At 33.8% G+C, this 24,432-nt stretch overlaps 1 protein-coding gene across 1 annotated transcript in view; it reads left to right on the top strand.

Moving 5' to 3' along the window:
- Positions 1 to 2,666: 2,666 nt before the first annotated feature.
- The window catches only part of LOC131063906 (uncharacterized), a 52,679-nt gene continuing 30,913 nt past the window's right edge, over positions 2,667 to 24,432 (top strand). The window contains exons 1-3 of the mRNA XM_057997896.2: positions 2,667 to 2,873; positions 5,011 to 5,481; positions 5,686 to 6,136. Of these exons, the coding sequence (XP_057853879.2) occupies positions 5,104 to 5,481; positions 5,686 to 6,136 (829 nt within the window). The 5' untranslated portion in view covers positions 2,667 to 2,873; positions 5,011 to 5,103. The remainder of the gene's footprint in view (positions 2,874 to 5,010; positions 5,482 to 5,685; positions 6,137 to 24,432) is intronic.

The raw sequence follows: 24,432 nt of genomic DNA, 5'->3' as shown, positions 1-24,432 counted from the left end.
CTATGATGGGTTTTCCCCCTAGGTTCTTGCTAGGGGGATAATCCCCTTGGGCCTTATAGGAGGGGCTTTTCCCCTTTGCATGCACTCGTAATTGATCTAGGGGGAAAACGTGGCTGACAAAGTCACCAAAATTTAAGCCCAATGCAATTATTAGTTACCACATACCAACATAAAGAATAACACAAATTACCAACATTGGACGAACATCTCACAATACAAGATTTATGTAGAGAAAACCTTGTAATAAAAAACTCCACCAAGAAGAGATGCCAAGCATGTATTATCTTCAAATGTATGAGGTTACAATACATTCATTTCCATCCCTCCTTCAATGTCTTCAATCAGAGAGCACTTCATTACTTCTCTAACCTACAAAAGCCATTATATTCTACTAACCTAAGGCACCAATTTATGGAAGAGCTGGTGTGAGAAATACATGATTGATTCTTCGAATAAGAGGCAAATGCTACCTCTAAAGCTCTCACATGTGTGTGATAAGAATTATGGAATGCATGATTATGACATGTAACTGATTTCACGCATATTTGAGAACAACGTGTGGATGTGTAATTTGACAAGAGGTCTCACATATGTGTGAGAATGATGTATGAAATGGGGATTGGAGACCTTCTTAGGGTACTAGATGATAGAGATTCAAACTTGATTTCCTTTTAGATTGATAAATAGATGCTAAACTAAATGATAGTTTAACTTTGGATTGATGACTTTGATTATTTAACATTAAATTATGGATGTGACATGATATTCCCATCATTGGGGGACTCTATTAGGATTTGAGGATTTAGGCCAATTAACCAAATAATTATACTATTTAATCAATTAGAGGAAATGCACACAAGATGTTAATTTAATTAAATAAATATGAATTATTTAATTAATTATTGAGGAAATTTTAGAGGAAACAATTTATTTAATTAATTAGCTTTGAGATGATTATAATTTTGTTATGAATAGGATGTTAAGTGTGTGAAAAGTGGTAAAGCAATAGAATTAAATGTGTCATTAAGATGTCAATTTTATATGTTTACAAGGAGTTACATAGCAATTCTCATTCTTAAGTTTGTACGTGGTTGTATTAGAGCCCCTATGGAATGCTTGGAGGTTAAATATACCAAATTTGTATTATGAAGGCCAAATATGCTTGGCGGAGGTTATATTTATATTGTAGAATGCATTTAAATATTCAAATGATGCATTAGATTTTTATACAAGGAACGCATGAGGTGCCTACTTTGGATTGTGGTATTCACCTCTTGTTTTGGGAAACCAATTATGGTTTTTTTAATTTATTTGCTATATGTTGGAGTCATGGGACCAAACAACATGTTGTATTTATAATTGAATTGTGGTTACTCTATTATAATGTTGTTAGATTGAAGGGAGAAGTTTGTTGTCTTGATATACGTATTTGGGATTAATATAGACTTTTGATCTCTTTTGTGGTGGATTTTTTTTGAAATGGTCTCCCCATGTATATCTAGTGTTAACTTTGTGTTGTATTATTTGATTGATGCTCTTAGTATGTCCATTTTATGATTTATCACTATATGTTGATTAGATTTGATCATTTTAGTTATTGCTCTCATAACTTGTTCACCTAAAATTTTAGTACTTCTTAATGGTTAGATTGACCATTCCCTATATTATATGTAGCTCTATACCCCTCATCATGCTAGTATCTACCTTAGTGCTTCTAAAGTAGGTATTAAATCTTGATATCTTCCTTTTTTCCTAGGGGTTGTCAAGTTTAAGCCTAACCCCTAAGGTGAAGACCCTAAGTGTATTATAAACATTAGAAAGAGTGTGAGACCACTCTATGTCCACTCATGAAAACTTTAAAAGTGTTTTGATTCACATCCCAAGAAGTAAAAATGTTAGATAAGATGTGATTGCAAGGAGGTATAATAAGGATACATGAAATCTATAAAGAAGATCCCCTCAACATTTTTTTAGTGCATTATGTACTTTTGTGATTTTGTATTACTTTGGTCTCCTCACCATCAAACATACCCCCTAAAAGCATCTATACGTACAAAAGTAAATTCAACACAATGTCAAAAATTAAAAAAAAAGCAATAAAACTTACACTTATTCTATTTATAACAGGTTCATCACTTCTACAAATAGTGAATGTATGTTTTACACCAGTTTAACATATTTAACTCTAGAAAATGTGTGTTTTAAGATTAATACGTGTTTGCCACAATGCAAATAACTCCATACTAATGAATTCAACATAAAGAGACAAATTGACTTAATGCAACCTTAACACTTAATAATAACATAAAAATGTAAAAAAATTGTTGAAATTTGAAATCCCAAAATTGGACACCTACCATTCTACCAAATTTCATCCTCATCCATTAAAATATCAATCCTTTTTATTAAATAAGACTTAAACTTTAATTTAACTCTTTATAAAACACTCACCTTTACCAATAAAAAACCACTTAATAATAAAAAATATTTCAAAAATTCATTTTTTAATATTTACAGCGAGGCACAACTCCCCAATTAGTCCTAGTAGCCAATTGGAAATCTCATTTCCCAATGCTTATCACCTGTCACTTTAAAATATTGATTTACTGACACGTGGCAGTAACATAATGTAAGAGAATTCCAAGGGTCAGGGTCAAAGCGTGAGGTCTAAATCCAACAAACGGTACACCAGAAGCTTTCCGAGGGAGAGTAGAATTTGTACCAACGGTTTCCACTGTCCCTCTCTGTTTCCATAATTGAAACCACTTCACCTTGCACTTTATTCTGAATACGGTAATTTTCCTTCTTTTGGAATGAAAACAAAACTGTTTCAAGTTTCCAGGAGTTGTGGTGGAGAGTGAAGTAAAAGCCAGGTAAGATTCACGAAACAAGTAGTCAAATCTTAATAATTTGTTTACATCTTGTTTAAATCTGAAGTAGTAATTTGTATAAATCTTGTTTAAATCTGAAATAGAACGTGTTTTTAGAAAATTTTCTTGCATTCAAAAATCAATAAGCATATGGTGTTTGAAGGTTAGAATTTGTTTAAAGAAGCCTTTTTGCTGCTAAATGCAGTTCAAGATGGCAGGACTCTGTTTAAAGTCCGTTAAAGTTGAAATTTGTTGGTTATTTTGAAATCTTAAAAGGAAAAACAGAAGGCATTTATTGGGATCAACTGTTTGCAATGTTTTGAAGCATTCCGTAGCCATTAGAGGCTGAATTTTTAACGTCTTTTAGGTTGTATCGTAGTGTGTTTTTCGATTAAAAGATTATTTGCCTGGAGCTAGATTGGGAGCCCCGAACTTTAAGGGATGGGAAATAAACACGGTAATGAAAGATTAGGAGCTCCAGTAATAAACATATGGCTTGAGCGAGGTGTTAGAAGAATAATCCACATTACATACTGCATAGAGATGAATAGCCAGTGGTAGAGCACCGAAAAGAGATTTGAGGTTCAAGTCATAGCTGGTCCGTGGAAATTTAGGTGCATGAGTCTCTTAATAATTTAAGAATGAATACTTTTTATTTCATTCTTTTAATTTAGAGGTTATAATCCCAAGCATATGTGTAATTGTACCTTATAACTTGAGCATTCAATACACAGGCAGTTGTTGATGCTTAAAAAAAAAGGATATCCGATAATGTCAGTCGGGAAATTCCAGTGGATCTCTTAATTTAAACCTTCATGTATTTTGTTATTATTGTAAGGTCAATCAAGTGTAAATTTGCAGGCAGTTGACGCCTAAAGTTGATATTTCATAATGTCGACTGACCAAATTCCTATTGCTTAAAGAATGTTACGATTGAGATCTAGAATGCTGCGATTGTGGCTAAAAGCTCTCTTTGGACTTCATAAATTTGAAATTTTTTTAATAAGCACGCATTGCTTTTCGTTTTGACTCTACGATTTTTTTTTCCTTTAACACAATCAAAATCTGAAGTAATATATACTAGTATCATAAACTGCAGAAATTACATGTCTGCAATCTTTATTATTATATTATTAAGAATTTGAAATTTTATAGAAGGTCAGTTGGTTTATAGGATGAGATTATTGTTCATCACTATCAGTCATAGTTAACAGGTTCAGCCAGATCTGGGTTTGTCTGATTTGGACTGGATTTTCCTTTCCTATGGAAATTTTACCAGTCTTTTATTTTTTATTTATTTTTTATTCTGGTTTCCGAAAATCTTTGGCCTCTCAAACCGAACTGAATTTTCAATTCTGATTACAATGCTTTCAGTAGATGTTATTTAAATATTTTCACCAAAAGGAATTCTCTCTCAATGTAAATTCTATTGATCCTAGATCCTTTTATTGTCCAAAAACCCTTTGCAACTATTTATGAACTGATTAAATTTGAAATTCTTAATATATTTTATTAATGAGAACTAAAATATTATCAAAATTCAGCTAACTCATACAACGAGGCTTAAGTAGATGTGATTTTAACAATCTCACTTGAAAGTGCAATATAATTTTTTTTTTTTTTTTTCAATGCTATATATATTTGAAATCTAATTCCCGCTGGAGAGAGATTTATTTTTCTTTTATAGCTCAGTAGAGTTGGTAGTGATTTTATGCATTATAACAGCTTGGTAAATCATTATTAAAAGATTCTTCTACATAGTTTTATATTCTGGTCCCTCTTCTCTATTCTAAGCTACTTACATTTTTTCCAGTTGCACTAACTTGTTATTGACATTTGTGGATTTTAATATAATTCATTTTTTTTCTGTCTTTCTGATAACTTCCTGTTTACTCTTTTGAATATATTATTTAATGTTCTATACAAAGACAAATATGCTAGAAATCTTTGAACAGAGTTTTGTTTAGCTGTGAGTTTCAGTTACCATTTATTTAATAATGGTTTGAGTTTTGCTGACGTTAAAAAATTTGTACAAGCAAGTCCTTCAGCCTACCCAGACATCTGTTCTTGCTAGACATACATTTCTGATGAAATAAAAAACGTTAAATTCTAATATCATCTGGGTGTTGGAAATTTTCAGGAAAACTATAGTCAGCAACAGTTCTCCTGCAGATACTGTGTTTGAAATAGTTAACAGAAGTTTGCCCAAACATTTCACTTTTGAGTTTCTGAAATGTGTAGTACAGAGAAGAGCCTTCTGACTCCAGCAATTCATTACAAAGTCCAATACAGGAGTGAGAACATGAATAATTCTGTTAAAGAGGAACCTGCTACAGAGCCTCCCACTCCTGTTGTACATCCAGAAGAAGCATCAGTTAGCAAGATTTCCACGATTGGAGGAAATTCTTTAAAACAAATGTTCAACGAAGATAATGTAGAAGGTCAGGTCACTCCAATTAGATCTAGTGAAGTCTTTGTCAGCAAGAGGCGGAAGCAAAGGAACATAGGGACTGATGCAACTGTAGTTGATTCTCCTGATTGGCTTCCGAAAGGATGGATAACAGAAATGAAATGCCGTGAAACTGGCTCAACAGCAGGGACAAGGGATAAGGTCTGTTCTTTGTTTTCTACAAGAGGTTTAGGACTGTTGCCTTAAGAAGTGTAGTCCTTGTCTCTTGTCATACCTATATTATAAGCAATAGATTCCAAAGAATATTATTCAAGAAAAATATATATGAGGCTTAAAGATGTTTAATTGTATATCGTTGTCTTAATAGACAAATTATTGAGACTATTGTATGTGTTTCGATTGCAGTATTATTTTGACCCTGTTTCTGGCCACCGATTCCGATCTAAGCCTGATGTATTGCGGTACTTACATACTGGAGAAATTACGAAGAAACAAAAGTCTAAACTGCTTGGAAGTGGGAATAGTGAATACCAATGTTATCCTCTGCCTTCAGCTGATGATTTAAATCTGCAATTGCCTGATATCAACTCTTCATCTGGAGTGCCCAGCAATGTCACAATTGAGATCAATTTATCTGTTCCTACACACGCACAGAAAGATGTAGATGAATCAACCTGCCTACAAAATAGAAAGCCTTATATCCCCACGTCCAATGGTATTAAAGTTGAAGCATTGCAACCCCTTGAAGTTGCCAAAGCTGCAGTGCAAGATCTCTTACCTGAAGAAAACGGCAAAAGGAGAACTTTGAACACTGAGTGCAAGATGGATATGAAGCGAAAACGTCATCCTATCTTGGGTATGTTTGATTTTAGGAAATGTAAACAAAATCCTGCTTTGTGTATGTTTGATTTTAGGAACTGATTATTTATTCTTATATCTTCTCCCATTCTAAAGTATTTTGTTTTATTTCATTGCTTTTAGCAAAACGTTTTTTATCATTTTGCTGTGTGTGTAATACATGCTCTGCAACGGAGTATTTTATCACTTCTTTTATGAACTTTAGGAGCCTATAGCCAATTGGGAGTTCCCAAAATTGTGAATAGCACAAAATCACACTTTCAAAACTACGTAGGGTCACCCTCATTCACGGGGAAAGAAAACAGTGACTTGCATGATGAATGAAAGGTTGGGAATTTTCGATTCATATTTCAATATCCTTCCTTCCTGTTATATCCATATATTCTAGTAGACAGAAAAGGTGTAAGTTGCGACACTAGCTAAGTGCAAACAGATTTTGGCTTAATTTTTGGCCAGGACTATATTAGGTCCTTCATCTCATTCCATCCGGTTGTTTGTCAAATCAAGATGCACTTTCTCCCTGGATCTTACCTGTCTATTTACACTTTTGGGACAAATTGAATGTTGTTTCTTCATCCTCTTTGCACTACATAAATATTGAGGGTCCCTTGTCGCACTTTCTGGAAGCTATCTATTGCTAAGACATCTATGTAAGGCTAGAAGCCAGATGGCCTTTACCTTAGGAAATGCTTTGTTAATCCAAATCCTTTTCCCATACTTTCTTTCTCACTGTCAAGTTATTTGGTAATAAAATAATAATGACATATGTAGACCGAGCAGTTCATTTTCTAAATCTATTCGGTTCCCAACATAGTCTGTCTTGACCTTTATGGAAGATGATTCCTCATTTCGTAAGGTCATGGAACAAACTTTCTACTATTGAATAATCCCTTGAGATGTTTCTTTATTGTTCCATTACTTGTTTGGCTCTCGCAAACATTTTTGTTTAACTGGCTTGCATATTTTGCTCATGTAATTTCCATCCTAGCTTAATGGCCAAAGCTTTTTTGGAAAGGTTGCAGATGTTTGACATTGTCTTTCTTCTCTACATCTTTTAATTTTTTACCAAGACAAAATTGGGAATTTGAACTAGTTGGACGGTTCTCTCCATAGGAAGTTCCTTTAATCACTTCTTTAGAAATTGAAAATGGTAATGGACGTAGTGAGCACATATACACTCAAATGGCTTCAAGGTCATCTTTGACAAATTGGATTTGTCTTTCCTATCTCAGCCTTCTCCTCGTTTATTCTGTTTACTGACACTTTCCAATGCATGATTCCTTGAAGTTATTAGGAAGCCTAGGTATTTGTTGGGGAGTCTTGCTTCTCAGAATCTCAGGATCCTGAAAAACTCTTTCTGCCTTCTTTTGTAGCATGCAGGAAAAATGATTTTTGGTTGGTATGATGCTTTTTACCTCATTTTTTAGGATTTGGGAAAATAATAGCATATCACTACAATTTTCAGTTTTTCTCAGTTCTTGCATTTTTGAACTGTGGATATAACATGGGTATGATTGTCCTCTTGGATTTTTGAAGATGGTGATATAGTCCCGCCATAATTATGGTAAAATATTAGGATAATAGTTCACCTAAATATTTTGACGGGGGAACACTTTTTCTATTGCACCATTACTTAAACTAAGAATCCTAAAGTAGTAATGAAATTCCTTATTAGTTGGAGTGCATGGAATCCAAGTATTCCTGTGTTTTCAATTAGTTTCCAATTTTATCTATCCTTCTTTAGGTTATCTATTTTGACGAATGAACTTTCTCACTTTTTTCTCTTGCAATGAATGGATTATCTCTAGTGATAACTATGATGTTGCAATTTTCTTTGACCAAGACAGATTGTACCTAAGAAGTGGTTTCCAAGGCAAATGGCTGAATTCTACTGGCTATTACTTATGAATTTTTAGAATGCATTACGAAGTATTAATTATCAGTATTTCTTGGAAGATTCTGCATTTTCTTTCTTGTGTATGCAAATTCAGATATTTTGTCTTGAAGATTTTAAGAATTTTTAATTTTCTTGGATTCTACTATTGCTTGTGAAGAGTTCTTGTTTGAATAGTCTCCCATAAGTACCCAAAAAAATGATGGGAATTTGTCTGTTTGAAATGTATTTTCTCTTTCTAACATAAATATCGCTTCTTTCTTCGTGTCTACTGGTAATTACTGTATTTTTCTTTAAATGTTTATATCTTAAAAAGATATACTTAACTCTTTTCAAAACGTTTGATACAACATCCTCAACTAATCTACTCCATAGCACTTCATAGTATTCAACAAATAGATAGAGCTATTTAGAGAAAGAAAGAATTAAATAAATTATATTAATGTCCAAGAATAGGTCGAAGAGACTAGAATGTGCATTAGGTACAATAGCAAAGAACTAGGGGAAAGGGGACCCTAGACTTGAAGCAAATTCAACAAAGTAAGAAAGGTAGGGGAAAAAAAGAAATGGTTAAACTAAGATTAACCTAAAAAAGAGTAACTCTTTTATTTAAATTTTAAATAGATGTGCAAGGGGAAGACCCCACAAAGTAGTGGAAGTAGATGAAGACCACCTAGGTGGGGTAACGAAATTTTTAGGTATTAATATTCTAAGATGCGTTAAAGGAGCCAATGCTATTAACATTGATCACAATATCGTACCACTGTAGAGTCTAAGAATTCTCATTAGGGCAAGTCTAGAGCTAGGGAGTTAGACTAGATAACTCTAGGAGGTAGTTGATTCTACCTAGAACCTCTTTTAATGCTCAAAGTTGAAGAATTGCTAGTGGTAAAGAGGAAACTAGAAATGAGCTTGCCTTCAAGATTTGTGCCATGAAATAACGGTTCTAGAGAGTTTCCAATATCAAGAAGAAGATCTATGACCATTCAAATGATAGTTGGGATGCTAAGGAGCCTAAGCCCTAGTAGACCTGACCGGGTTCTCTCCATTTACACATGAATAAATTGTATCTAAAGGGCACTTAATGCCTCAAACATTAGTGATGAGTTGAAAGAAATTGGCAACCTTGCAAAGAAAAAGGGCAAAGCATCTTTGATCAAAGTAGTAGAACAAATGTGTAATAAACCCCACAAGGTGTTAGCTAAAATCCCAGTAAATTTTTGTAGTCAACTCAATTCTACTCTTTCTAATCATCCAGTTCCCAGAATGGGCAAGGTGAGAGCATATGAAGTAAGAATGAGGATAGAGGAAAATTAATTGAAAGGTGTTGGCAACAAGACAACCAACTTACAATTTAAAACTATCATAGAATTTCTCTAGCCAAATTGGTTGATAGTGAGTACAAGTGATGTTGCATCAATACCAAAATGGCAAATTAACTCACTTGATTTCGGTTCATGCCATGCAAGGCAGAGAATGATAGAAATGATATGGTATCCAGTAGTACTACCATCCAAGGATATATTACAAAGAAAATACTTGGAAATGAAAGAATCTAGGAGAATACTTTCTGGATCATTACAATGATGAATGATATTCATTAACAAACATATTTGAACCAAACTTAGATATATATTTCCATAATATTGAATATGAGCATTTTATCAAACAGTTCGCATGAAGTTGAAAGCAGATAAACTATTACCTAGAATGAGATGTTGAGATGTAATGTGTTGAAGATGTCAATGCCTCATTGCTGACCTGCCTATTAACCATTGAAATTCTTTGTATGATCAACAAGAATAAATATAACCAAATAAATAGTACTGCAAAGTAAACTGGATGGCTCTATGAGTTGTATGGCACAATTTGGAAATAGTTAAGGACTGGTATAACTGGTGTAGCAATTTGGTTTGCATAATTGACCAACTTAGCAATTGCCCAAGAATGGAACAGCAGGCTTTAAAACATTACAAAAGTGTTGCAATTTATAGAAATCAATTGATGATAGCTAGTATCCATTAATATCACCTTAAAGGAAGCTTATGTTATGGCAGTCATAAATTTGACTCCTTTCAAAAGCTATGGTTGGCTGATAAATTTTTTAAAGCTGATTCTTTTTATGTGACCAGTAAACAAATTAATCACCATAGCCCAAAATTGAAATTATAACCAGAAGCAGCATGGAAAACAAAAACACACTGAAATCACACACCAAACTAGAAATTTGAAAAACATCTGCATATCCAAAATATTGAAAATCATAAAACACAACCAAATACCCACTGAATCTGAAACTCAAACTGCAACTTTCAACACAATGGTGATTCCAACATGAAATCACTCAAAATGGAATGAGGATTTCCATCCCCAAACCAATCTTTGTTGCACATTGGTAATCCTTGGATGGAACTACATTGAAAACTACGAGGGTTTTCATCCTTTAAGATTTCAAAGTTTTGAAGGGTGTTTGTCCTTGAAAATGGAGAAAATGAGTGCGTTCATTCTTGAGAAATGAAATAACTTCAAAAAGAATATAATGTCTTTTTTGAAAACTCTTCTCCTTTATAACTTTTTTTAGACTTTTTAGGAAAATACATTTTTTTTTTCTTTTTCACTAATTTTCCGAGAGCATTTTTTGCTTTTTTGGAAAATTGCTGTTTGTTTTATATTTCTTTTTTGAAAAAGAACTTTTTCCTTTTTTGTTTTGTAAACATTTTATTTTCCTTAGTAAACTAACATAAATTGTCCTTATGACCACTTTTCTGCACCTTGATCCTAGCGACACTATCTACACATTTCGAAAACCTTTTTAAATAATGAGATATGTTATTATTTAATTTTACTTTTTCAACAATGTTAATATTTAATTATTTAAATAATTTTTTCTTTTAAATCATCCTAAGGTCTTATGGAAAATATAAAATAAGACAATTAAATTGTCCTAATAATTCCTCCAACTCCAACTTTAGTCCAAGGAAATTTGGCACTATCCAAGGATGATGGACTTTTGAAAAAAGTTTGGAGTGCTTTCAAAATGTCGGATTAATACATGGAAAGTAATGGTGTGCACATATTGGCTCCAAGAACTTGTCACTATCAATATTTCTTTTTGAGAAAGTTGGAGTTTCCAAGAAGGTTGGAATGGATAAAAAAGGGGACACTACAAAATGATGCAACACCTCGGTTCATCATAGAGAATAATATTCATTAACAAAAATACAGTTACCAAAAAAGGAAGAAAACTTACATTGTCTGACAGTGTTCATAAAAATAGTCACATTATATTTACATCTAAAAAGGGCTTTACAAAAGTCTCGATTCAACTGATGTACAAGAAATCAATTCCCTATTCATTTCCTTTAAATCATCAGATATCTTTAGTTAAATTTACTCTCTTTGCTCGCAAATCCATTTCTCTTAATTTAACTCCAATTCTCCAATTTTTACATGCATGTAATTGTTATTTCCTCAAAAGGATGAGTCGTTAAAAACACTTATAATTTTAGCAAATGCAATTCACTATACCTCCTGTTTTTAGGAATCTATTTGTCTTGCCCCCTGAGTTTGAGGAGTTTGTTTGCATCATTCTCCCCTTCTTTCCAAAATGTTGAAACTCTTGGTTTAAAGCTAATTTATATGAAACAAACCAAAAATAAACCAACAAACTAAGAAAATTAAGTATTATATTTTATTTTTTGGTGATATAGAATTGTTTTACCTTAAGATGCTACTACATCAAACATCCAAGTAAGAATTTGGTCTAGATCATAGAACCATCCTTTTGAATTGATGAACCAAGCCATGGTGTTTCCTTCCAACAAATTAGACACCTTTGCAAATCATCGCATTTTGTCTTTTTTTCTTCTAACCTCTTGTTGGAATAAAGATCCTCCTCCTTTCCAATGTATTCTTTTTTCCTTTTCCTAACTTCTTGAAGGCTTAGTGGTCCTCTATTGAAAATCATCATTTCTATTTTCACCACTTGTACTCCTTTTGTTGCATTTACACATAAACCTTACAAAACAAAAATACCCATATGAGTCTCCTCATCTTTTTAATTATGCCATTTAGGAATGCTTTCCAATACATATTTTGAGAGGAAGTCTTCATTTACTAACTCTACATGATGTTGTTCACAAGGCAACTCCTTTTTTTCATTGTCCTCCTTTACCACACAATAAATGTTTTTACTTTTCTTCCTGCTCAATCACTTCCATTCTTTCTCTAAGAAAGTGATGATCTTTTACTCCCTTTTCATCAATAATGGGATTCTCTAGACATCCCTCTAGTTAATTCTAGGTAGTTATGTTCTCTAAAACCAATAAATCTTCATCACATATGGGCCTCCCAAAGTTCTTTATCTCTACTACAACTTCATCTCTAATGTGGACCGCTTCCATTGCTAAAACATCTTGGGCCTCATCTTGTGATAGGTTGCATACCTTTCCGTTGTAATCTTTAAACTCTTCTCTTGCATTGTAATCTTCAATATCTTCCCCTTCTCCGGGGTAACAAAACGAACTCCATCTCACCCATCCTCTTTAGCTTCATCCCATTCATCTATCTCTTTTCTATGTAACTCTTAGAGGATCACATTTAAGGGTCTTCTATTACTAATAATTTTGCCAACTCTATAAGGGATTTAATTCTTTCCCTATTTTAGTAGGTCTATCCCTCTACTAATCCTCCCTCTATAAGGGATTTAATTCTTTTCCTATTTTAGTAGGTCTATCCCTCTACTAATCCTTGAATCTATTAGCTTTCCTCTTTGAATATAAATCTTTCTCACAAGGTGAGCATTTATCCTCACCATTTTTTTTCACCTTCTCAAAACTCTTCAATTGTAATAACCCCCACAAGGTGTTAGCTCAAATACCAATAATTTTTTGCAATCAATTCAATTCATTTCTACTCTTGTTGATCACCTAGTTTCTAGAATGGGCAAGGTGAGCATACAAAGTGTAATATGCTTCCTTGTTTGCCTTTGTTTTTTTTGTTTTGTATGTGTTTTGCAATGGTTTTGAGATGACAAATCAAGTGCAGATAATAAAGTAACTTGTAGCAATTTAACAACCCCAAAATTGACAAAACTCAAAAATATATGAAGCTGAAAATTCCATATTTTATTTCTGATCTGAAAATACACTTTTTCCCAAAAGTAAGAGCAACCCAAATCATTAAATAGCATTAAATTTCTAAGTTAAAGATACCCAGAAAATGTAGCAATGAAATATATTGAATTGGTATTGAAATCAGCTACCTTGCACTTGGAGTTTGGATGCCAATCTTCAATAACTTCTCCATAGGTCATGAAATGGATAGAAATGGTGGTGTAGACACTAAATGCCTCCAAAAGATGATTTTGCAGCTTTCAAACACAAGTTATACCTAACAAATTCCCATGTGTCAATGCCCAAGTTGGGTGCTACCTGCAAGGGTGACTTGAGCTAGAAAAATAAATGCCAAATCAAAACCCACATATTATACATGCATCCTCATTACCCAGCCATAAGAAAACCATGAGACAATACCTAGAATAAGATAGGACTTATTTTCACAGATATGAGCAAAAATGTGAATCTTAGGGTAGTTGGAATGGTATGATCTGCATTGGAAAATTTCTCCAAAAGCTCTCGAAACTCAAACAAAACTCAACAAAACCAAACTAGAAATGCAGTGTGAAATACTTGCAAGATATCTCCAACAAATACTAACTAGAGTAGATCTTTCACCACCGTAGCTAGTCTTCTTCAAGAGGAATATCATCCTTAGGAAGGTTGAGATGGACCAAGTCCAAATTTCTGGAACCACACAGGGTTTTCTTAGAGAGAAATAGCAGAAATAATAAATTTAACATACCAAATGAGGAATATCATCCTTAGGAAGGTTGAGATGGACCAAGTCCAAATTTCTGGAACCACACAGGGTTTTCTTAGAGAGAAATAGCAGAAATAATAAATTTAACATACCAAATGAGCTCTCAATTCCCCTTTTTATAATCCATTTAGGGAAATTTCCACAAATTCCCTTTTAAAATCACTTTATTAATTTATTAAGCCTTTTAACTCCAAAAAGTGATTTAGTTTACTTTTAAAACATTTCTGGCACTTAAAGTCACTTTTAAGTGTCCCATTATTTAAAACTTTCCATTGAGCTATAACACTAAGATGCTCGATAAATAAATTTAATTACAAATTCAACCTTAGTGAAATTACTTAAATATAGCTCAATAATGCACCCAATTAGCGACAATGGTTGAAATGCACCAAAATTGAATTTTGGCTGCATAAGAGAGATCCCGATGATGAAAGATGATAAGCAGACCTAACTGGGTGACTTACTGAAAATAGAAGCTCCCTCCAAGAATCTTGGAGCCCAAACCAGAAGTCAAATAACATTTGATAGTGTCATATGATTTCTCTAAACCATCTGAGCTCACTAGTAACATCAAATTTCGCCTCTGAATAAGCTAACACAAACCCAAAAATTCAATGACAACTACATTGATAGAGAACCTGAAAATGGGGACATTACACAAAGTAAGAATGAGGAGAGAGAAAATTTAATTGAAAAGTGTTGGTGCAAGCTAATTAACTTACAATTTAAAACAATCATAGAATTACTCTAGCAAAACTGGTTAATAGTGAGTGCAAAAAAAATCGCATTAATGTCACAATGGTGAATTAACTCCCCTAATTTTGATTCTCACCATATAAGGTAGAGAATGAATAAAAATTAAAATGAGATCTAATGATACTAATGTCCAAGGTTTTATTACAACAAAAGAGCAATTACTAGTGGTACAACCTTCTAGTATTACAATGAGAAAAGATAAGAAACAATTATACATTTCAACATCTTGTCAAACATGTATCTTTCATTCTAAATTTTAGTGCATTTCATCAAATTGTTAGCTAGCAAATTGAAACATATAAAATATTTACTTTAGATTGAGCTCAGCGATGATCAAGTTTGTAGTTGGGTCAAATAGTTTGATATACTGCTTCCTTCTTGTTGTTGGACCATTTGATATATTTTCAAATCTATAATGTCCCCTTCCTAAGCAGTTGACTATTGGAGATAGTTAGCCTATTCCTCCAATTCTCATAGGCTAATGTGGTTTGGTTAGGGGACTCCAAAAATCTTGGATACCATGTTGTTCAACCTCTATGGCATTTCTAAGTGTTGAAGTGAGTTCAGTTCAGTAGGATATTCCAACCGATACTTTCTAGAGTGTATTTAGGCACTTAGTTTTAATTTTTCTATTTTTAGCAAGTGTCAAATTGGGCACTGACTTGGTTCGTTGGCGATAGTTTCATCTTTAGATGGTTCGTTGATGGATTCAATATTGAGTTGGTGATACTTTTTTAATCAATGGATATTATTTTATTTAATAATGTTAAAGCTATAAAGTTAAATTAAATATTTAACTTAACGTTATTAAATATTAAAAAGTAATTTAAATGGAGACCAAGGGGAAATAAAGAGTAGAAAAAGTGCATTAATGTTTTATTTCTAAAAGGGTGTCTAATGTGGGAGACATAAGGAGGATTTAAAACTTAGTAAAGTATATTTATATTCCCAAGATGGGCCTTGGAACTGGACAAAGGGAAATAAAAGAGCTTTGGGAGCTCATTTGCAACTCATGCTTGAGAATTTTATAAAGGAATAGTGTAGGTTGAACAATGTTCTTCCAAGAGCTTTGTGAGGATGAAAAACTTCATAGAGGAAATCCATTTCGAAAGTGAAAGATCTTTCCTAGTGGATTTGTAGGTGGTTTCATTTAGAGACTATGCAAGAGATTTATTGCAAAGCTTTTCAGCTTGTATCTTCGGGTTGTTTTATATAAATTCCTAAGCACAAAGGGGCAGTTTTGAAGACATTTGTTGCAGAAAAAAAGGAATTTAGAGTAGGCTACAATACCACTGCTACAGTGTTGTGCTATAGTGACATTGTTACAGTGATGCTGCTACAGGGCTATGCTACAGTACCATTGCTATAGTCCGTTGGTACGGTGTTGTGCTGCAGTACTAGAAATTACATTTCAATACATTTATTTATAGTTTGCTGGGGGAAGTGCAGATTTGAAGAGATTTGGAGCCATTATCAAAACCCTAGTTTGTTGGTTTAGTGTTTGTTTACAGACTTGTAATGTATTGCAGCTTCTGGGTATGTTTGTAATATCAATTTGAAGTTATTTTGCCTTTTGGGTATTGTTAGTTTCATTGTTTGTTCGCTGCCAAAACTCTAAAATAAATTTGAAAGTAATTTCCAACTTATGGGTATTTCAAATATTGAATATTTGTGTTCATTTTTCCTAAGCAATATTGCATGAATTATGTATTGTTGTATCATTATATTATCTTCCAAAACCCTCACATTCAGCACTTAGAAAACAAACAAAAGACAAAAAAAATGTAGGGTGCCTATTACATTGGTATCAGAGCTGGTCTTTCATTCTAACCTGTGTTTCCTATTAGTGAAAGAGAACAGAGGTACTTTAACAAGGAACAAAGGAAAATTCATTGGTAGCCCCCTCAAATTCCAAAGGGAGAAACTATTTTGGGTATCCTTGGATTACATCTGGATTCTTCCACTTGCAGTGATACAAGTGATATTTATCCCTTAGTAGGTGTTGTGAAGTAAACATGGGTGATAGAGAACACAAAGAGCACAAAGATCATGCAGAGCCAAGCACAAGGGATATTCTTAATGATTTGGCTAGAGGACAACATGATCTACAATAGAGAATTGCTTAGATGTGTAACATGATGGCACAACATATTTTGGGCAACAATAACAATGGCAATAACAATGGAGGTAACAAAGATTTTAACAACATGCAAGATAGGAACAATGGAAATGGGCACGGTTTAGTTAATGACAAGGTTGTTAATCAACAAACTAGTGCTGGATAAACGAACTCAAGACCCTTAATTCCTAATTTCCCACCAAGGAAGAACCCCCAAGTGGATAATGGACCAACACAACATGAGTTACAAGATCAGATCTTATTGGATTAGAGGGATTCCAATGTTGATTTCCAAGCCATACTGTCCTTATGTGACTACATGAATCTTAGAATGAAACATAGACCCCATAAAGGTAGCATAGACCCCATAGAGGTGGTAGACAACATAACTAGGAGTTGCAGAGAAAGGTGGACAAATCATCGATTCCTTACTATGATTTCTTTGGAAAGACTACCACTAGAGCATGACTTTAGAAATTTGACACTTCTAGCTTAATCCAATGCTAGAAGATGAGGCCATTATGTATGCTATTATACACTTAGATGGTAGTGCTCATGAGTGGTGGCATCACAAAATGATCACCTTATGACATGACTAGATTGATTCTTATGCAAAGTCTACAAAGAGGTTAAATGATAGATTTGATAAGAAGGATCCAAAATTGTATTTTAAGGAGTCGGCACAACTTAAGCAATGGGGGTCGTGATGGATATTTCAAAGAGGAGACTTGTTTTTATTCATGGATGGACTATCAAATCCTTTGAGAGGCTGGATTAATTTTGTTATAGGATGCCATCAAGAAAGATAGGGATATGGATTTTTCTATTCTAAAAGTAAATTTCAATCAAAGGGATTCCTACATAAGAAGGACAAAGACAAAAAACATTTTTAGAAGGAACCGAATCAGACTAGACATGAGTCAACTAGGTTGGATAGTGATCAGCTCTATGATCCCAAGAGGAAAAAAACTATGTTTTCAATGCAGGGAGCCATGTGATCCATCTCACATGTGTGCTATTAAAGCAAAGGCTAAAATATTGAGTATTTTTCAGTAGATGAAATAGCTTCGGAAAAATTAGATCAGCAGACAGATTCAAAGATTAGTGATGAAGAGAATTAATTTGAAGACATGGAAAAGGAACAAGGTTGTGATGGAACCATTGCTCAACTTTCTAGTTTTGAGAAAGTAGGATCATTCAAAGTCAAGGTGTTTGATGTGTGCAATGAATAGTAACTCTCATTGGTACAGGTGCCACCCACAATTTCATTGATGAGGCAAAGGGAACTCAAAACCTTTTTTTTTGAAGGTGTTAATGTAATGGTTGTGGAGGGATTTAAACTCACTTGCACTCATAAGATCTCTAATGTGAGTATATAGCTGGGTGGGTGAATTGAAAGATGATTTTTATGTGTTGAATATTGGGGATATCGATGCGATTCTTGGCATGTACTAGATGTGGACTCTTGGGGAGTTCACTATGAATTTGCATGCTATGGAGATGAGGTTTGAGTGAAATAAGAAGAAAATAGTCCTCAAAGGTATGTCAAACGATGGTCTGAGAGTAGTCTCCTTTAAGAGAATGGAGAGGCTAATCAGACACGATTAGGTAGAGTGGGTAGCAGAATGCATCATAATGCCTATAGTTATAGAGCAACAGAAAAGAGATTACCATCCAGATGTTCAATCTTTGTTGTCTAAGCCCAACAAAGTATTCAGTAGTATACCTCCTGGGAGACATTTAGAGAGAGGGATTGAGCATGTCATGGAGTTAGAGGAGGATGCCAAACTAGTGATTACCACACCATACAGACATCCAAAGAGGCATAAAGATGAAATTGAAAAGGCTATCAAAAGAGTTTATTGATATGGGACACACAAGACCTAGCAAGAGTTCATTTGCTTCTTCTATAGTGCTAGTTAAGAAAAAAGATGGAACAATGTGCATGTTCATTGATTATGGGGCACTAATTAAGATAACAATTAAGAACAAGTACCCCATCCCTCGCATTGATGATCTTATAGACGAGTTTCATGGTTCCCGTAAATTGATTTGAGGTTGGGTTATCATCAGCTCCGAGTCAAAGGTAGATGTGGAGAAGACAACATTCATGTGTCACTTCGGTCACTTTGAGGTTTTGGTGATGGTTTTTGGTTTAACCAATACACCAACCACTTTCCAATCTTGTATGAATAGGGTATTTAGTAAGCAAATCCAGAAGTTTGTTCTCATTTTTGTTGATGATATCTTGATTTTTGGCAAGACTTGGGAGGAGTACATGAGGCACCTTGATGAGGTGTTGAGCATCCTAGAAGGGGAATTGTTGTATGCCAAGGAGTCTAAGCGCAATTTCAGCATGAAAGAGATTCTTTACCTTGGCCACATCATTATCTATAAGGGTGTTAGAGTGGATCTAGATAAGATCAAATCAATCATGGATTGGCCATCACCCACCAATCTCTCATAGCTCAAAGGATTTTTTGGGTTATGTGGTTTTTATAGAAGATTTGTGAAGGGGTTTTCATAGGTGGTAGCTCCACTTACAACTTTGAGCAAAAAGGGGGCCTTTGCTTGGTTAGATGCAACCCAACAATGCTTTGATCACTTCAAACAGGTTATGTGTACTTGCCTAGTTTTAACTATTCCTGATTTCTCCAAGCCTTTTGAGTTGGAGCCTAATACTTCTCGAGAGGGAATAGGGGTTGTCTCAATGCAAGATAAGCATCCAATTAATTTTGAGAGTAGAAAGTTAAGGAAAACTGAGAGGAGTTATTTGATTTATGATAAGGAGATGTTGGCCATTATTCATGCTTTGGCCAAGTTCAGACATCATCTTTTGGGAGGGAAGTTCACAATTAAAATTGACCATAATAGCATCAAGTACTTCTTGGAAATTAGAAGGACCTTAATCACAAACAACAAAAATAGGTGAGTAGGCTTCAGGCACATGACTTTGACATTGTGTATGTCAAACAAATAAAAATGTTGTTGTAGATGCCCTAAGTAGAAGACCGCATTTATGTTCTTTAGTAGAGATCACTGCTGATTGGAGAGAGATGATTTCAATAGAATTTGCTAAGGACTCGAGCTATAGGTATTATTGAGGGCACCATATAGGATGATAAGTTCAATGTGACTAATGAGTTGATCTATTAAAAAGAGAGAATTTACCTAGTACCTAATTCAAAACTTAAGGTGAAGGTTTTGAGGACATTAAATGATGTGCCTATGGTTGGACACCCCGGTTTCTTCAAAAGATACAGGTAGATCCAGGAGAGATTTACTTGGAAAGAACTAAAAAATGAAGTCCTTAAGTATGTTAGGGAATGTCCCACATGGTAGCAAAATAAAAATGAACATTCTTATCCAACTGGATCGTTGCAGCCCTTTCCTATTCCTAATCAGAAATGGGAGTGCATCTTTATCGACTTTATTGTAGGGCTACCAAAGGTATAGGGTAAGGATTGTATATATGTTGTTTTTGATAGATTGACAAAATTTGCCCATTTCTTTGCCATTTCAGCAACATATACAGCAACATAGGTAGCAAATTTATTTTACAGAGAGATATTTAAACTTCATGAGATGCCCAGGAGTATTGTGAGTGACAGTGACAACAAGTTCCCTAGTCTTTTCTAGCAAGAACTCTTTAAATTGACTGGGATTGAGCTCACTCCTAGTACCTACTGTCACCCATAGACAAATGGGTAGATAGAGAGTAAACAACTGGGTGGAAGGGTACCTCAAAAACTATATGTAAGGACAATAGAAGGCATGGGTGAGATGGCTACACCTTGGGGAGTATTGTTATAATTCTACTTATCACATGTCAATCAAGATGTCATCGTTCATGGCATTGTATGGGTATGAAGCTCCAAGCTTCATTAATTTGCCTTTTGGGGATAAAAGAGTGCCTAAGGCCAGATATTTACTACAAGTAAGTCATGATATGTTGAAATCTCTTAAAGAAAACTTGCAATAGGCACAAAATCAGTAGAAGTTATATTTTATCAACACTGCATAGAGCACAGTTTTGAGGTGGATGACATGGCATACTTGAGATTACAGCCATATAGGTAGTCCACTCCTAAGAAGAGTGGGTTGGAGAAGCTTAAGCCATGGTTTTATGATTCCTTCAAAATCTTTAAAAGGATTGGAGAAGTGGCTTATGAGCTAGAGTTATTGGCAAGCAATAGAGTACACAATGTGTTTCATGTGTCACAACTTAAAGGGCATTTGGTCACAATGTGGTTCCTTCCTCGAAGTTAGGTCATTGTTGAATGGGGAGGGGAAATTGATTTTGATTCTTGAGGCTATCATTGATGTTAGGGAGCATATTATATGGAGGACATTAAGGAATATCTTGTCAAATGGAAGAACCTACCAGTTGAGGATGCAGCACGGGAGAGTGAACAAATATTACAACATCTAGATTTGCAATTGCTTGGGGACAAACAATTTTGGGGAGGGAGGACTATAATTTACCCTTCTTAAGCAGTTGATTGTTAGAGACAACATATTCCTCGAATTCCCGTAGGCTAATGTGATTTGATTAGGGGACTCTATAGATCTTGGAGATTGTGTTGTTCAATCTCTTTGGCATTTCTAAGTGTTACAGTGAGTTTAGTGCATCGAGAGATTCCAATTGACACTTTTTGGAGTGTCTTTGGGCACTTGGCCTATTTTTTCTATTTTTAGAAGTGTCAACTTGGGCACCAACTTGGTCAGTTGGCGATGGTTTCGTCTTGGGATAGTCTGTTGATGGATTTAATATCAAGTTAGTGATGTTTTTTAATCCATGGATATTATTTTATTTAATAACTTAAAGCTATAAATTATTTTAAATATTTAACTTAATATTATTAAATATTAAAAAGTAACTTAAATGGACACCAAGGGGACATAAGGAGTATTAAAAGTGCATTTATGTTTTATGCTACAGTTACAATACATTTATTTATGGTTTGCTAGGAGAAGTGCAGATTTGAAGAGATTTGGAGCCATTCTTAAAACCCTAGTTTACTAATACAAAGTGTTTTCAGACTTCTAATTTATTGCAATTTTTGAGTATGTTTGTAATATTTTATTGAAGCTATTTTTCCTTCTAGGTATCGTTAGTTTCATTGTCCAAACTTTGTAATCAATATGAAAGTAATTTCCAACTTATGGGTATTTCAAATATTGAGTATTTTGGTGTTTATTTTTCCTAAGCTATATTGCATTAATTATCTATTGTTGTATCACTATATTATCTTCCAAAACCTTCACATTCAACACTAAGAAAACAAAAATAAAAAATAAAAAAATGTAGGGTGCATATTACAAGATCTGCATGATGTCCCTTCAAGTCTTTATACTAAAAATCTAATTTGCACACTTGTAATACTAAGATCTAGTGTTGTTTAATTGGTAGGTAGTAGTAGAGTAAAAAAAACACAAAAAAACTTGAAATTCTTGTTTCTACACTTCTCAATGTTGTATGGTCATTGAAATACCATTACACATAAAATCAAATTCACACACCACACTATTATTTTATTTTTTGTAATATATACATCACACCAAACATTAAATCCACACAAAACCCCAAAATGTCTCTACAGACCCAATATGTTGAAAGCCACAAACCAAAATCAACTACCCATTGAATATGAAACTCATTTTGCAACTTTCAACACAATGGTGATATTTGGATAGAAAACCTGTGAGTACTTGCCAAGTTGCTGAGTCGTTATGCCCCTAACCCTATAGTGTGTATTGTGTTATGAGTAGTCGCCTTTTGGCTACCTTAACTCTTAAATAAACTACATAATTATTATTATAATAATATATATGTATTTAGGTCATCCTAGGAGTCATATTTAAGTATCCAAGTCGGCCTAGATGGTATCTAAGGGATAATATGGTATATATAGGAGGTATAGGTAGGTTAATATTATCAAGTTGAGTATTTGGTTCTTACTGTAAACTATTGAAGGTATCCTCCTCAAAGTGGCATATTATTATCAAGTATTTGCAACATGTTTCTTGTTATATTATTCTTGTGCAAGTTATTTCTTCAAGTGATATCAGAGCATGATCTTGGCACCATGAAGGCCAGATATTTTTTTCAATATTGGAGGTCGTTTTGGAAATTGTATATCTTTCAAATTCGAGAGAATTATTTTCTCTGTTTTAAAGAGTTTTTGAAGACCATATTGAAGCACCTTTAGTCCAATTTTTAGGGAAAATGGAGCAAAATTGAGTGACTTATTGGAGAATTAGTGTTTCTGCCCAAATTTTTTGGGAAGCACATATATTTCTGATCTAAGTGAATTTATTCTCAAATTTTAAAGGGTTTTTGTAGAGTTCATTGTAGAGTCTACATTCCAATTTTCAAATATATTGGAGCAAAAATAAGCGACTTATTGATAAATTAGGGTTTTCAATAATTTGACTCTCAAGGCCACAAATTAGCTAATTTATAAAAGATTTTTTTTTGTGAAAGTGAGATCTAAAATTTGTAGAAAAAGAAGAAGAAAAACGAAAAAATAAGAAGTAGAAGAACAAGAAATATAAAGAAGAAAAAGAGCAAGAGCAAGAGCAGTAGAAGCAAGAGAAAGAACAAGAACAAGCACAAGAGAAAGAGCAAGAGTAAGAACAAGAGAAAGCATAGGAGCAAGAGAAAAAGAGAAAGAGGAAGAGCAAGAGAAACAACAAGAGCAGTAACAAGAGAAAGAGAAAGAGAAAGAGAAAGAACAAGAAGAGCAAGAAACAAAAAGAAGAAAAAGAAGAAGAAAAAAAAGGTGATTAAGAAGAAGCAAAAGAAAAAAGTTAGCATTTAGGACAATGCTTTTCTAAAGAGGGTGGCAATGTTATGCCCCTAACCCTATAGTGTATATTGCAGTATGGGTAGTTAGCTTGTGGCTACCTTAACTCTTAAATAAACTACATAATCATTATTATAATCATATATATGTATTTAGGCTGTCCTAGGAGTAATATTTTAAGTATCTAAGTCAGCCTAGGTGGTATCCAAGGCATAAGTATGGTATATATAGGAGGTATAGGTTAGTTATAAACATCATGTAGAGTATTGAGTTCTTATAAAAGACTATTGGAGGTATCCCCCTCGAAGCGGATTTGGAGGTTGCCCCTTTGAAGTGGCATATTATTAGTGTATATTGCAGTATGGGTAGTTAGCTTGTGGCTACCTTAACTCTTAAATAAACTACATAATCATTATTATAATCATATATATGTATTTAGGTTGTCCTAGGAGTAATATTTTAAGTATCTAAGTCAGCCTAGGTGGTATCCAAAGCATAAGTATGGTATATATAGGAGGTATAGGCTAGTTATAAACATCATGTAGAGTATTGAGTTCTTATAAAAGACTATTGGAGGTATCCCCCTCGAAGCGGATTTGGAGGTTGCCCCTTTGAAGTGGCATATTATTATCAATTATTTGTAGTATATTTTCTATTATATTCTTCTTACGCAAGTTATTTTATTACACAAGTACTTGCAAATTCTTCAGTTGGGCATATACTCTCAAATTTAACTTGTGAGTCTCTGTGGACAAGTTGTAGAGGAAAAATAGCCAGATATAGATGAAAACTTATTGGTTTTCATGCAATTTTGAGGTAAAAATTTGCAATTCAAG

This window comes from Cryptomeria japonica, chromosome 4 (assembly GCF_030272615.1).
Source record: "Cryptomeria japonica chromosome 4, Sugi_1.0, whole genome shotgun sequence".
In the NCBI taxonomy this organism is placed as follows: domain Eukaryota; kingdom Viridiplantae; phylum Streptophyta; class Pinopsida; order Cupressales; family Cupressaceae; genus Cryptomeria; species Cryptomeria japonica.
The sequence above is the reverse complement of the archived record's forward strand: the minus strand, read 5'-3'. Positions and strand labels throughout refer to the sequence as shown.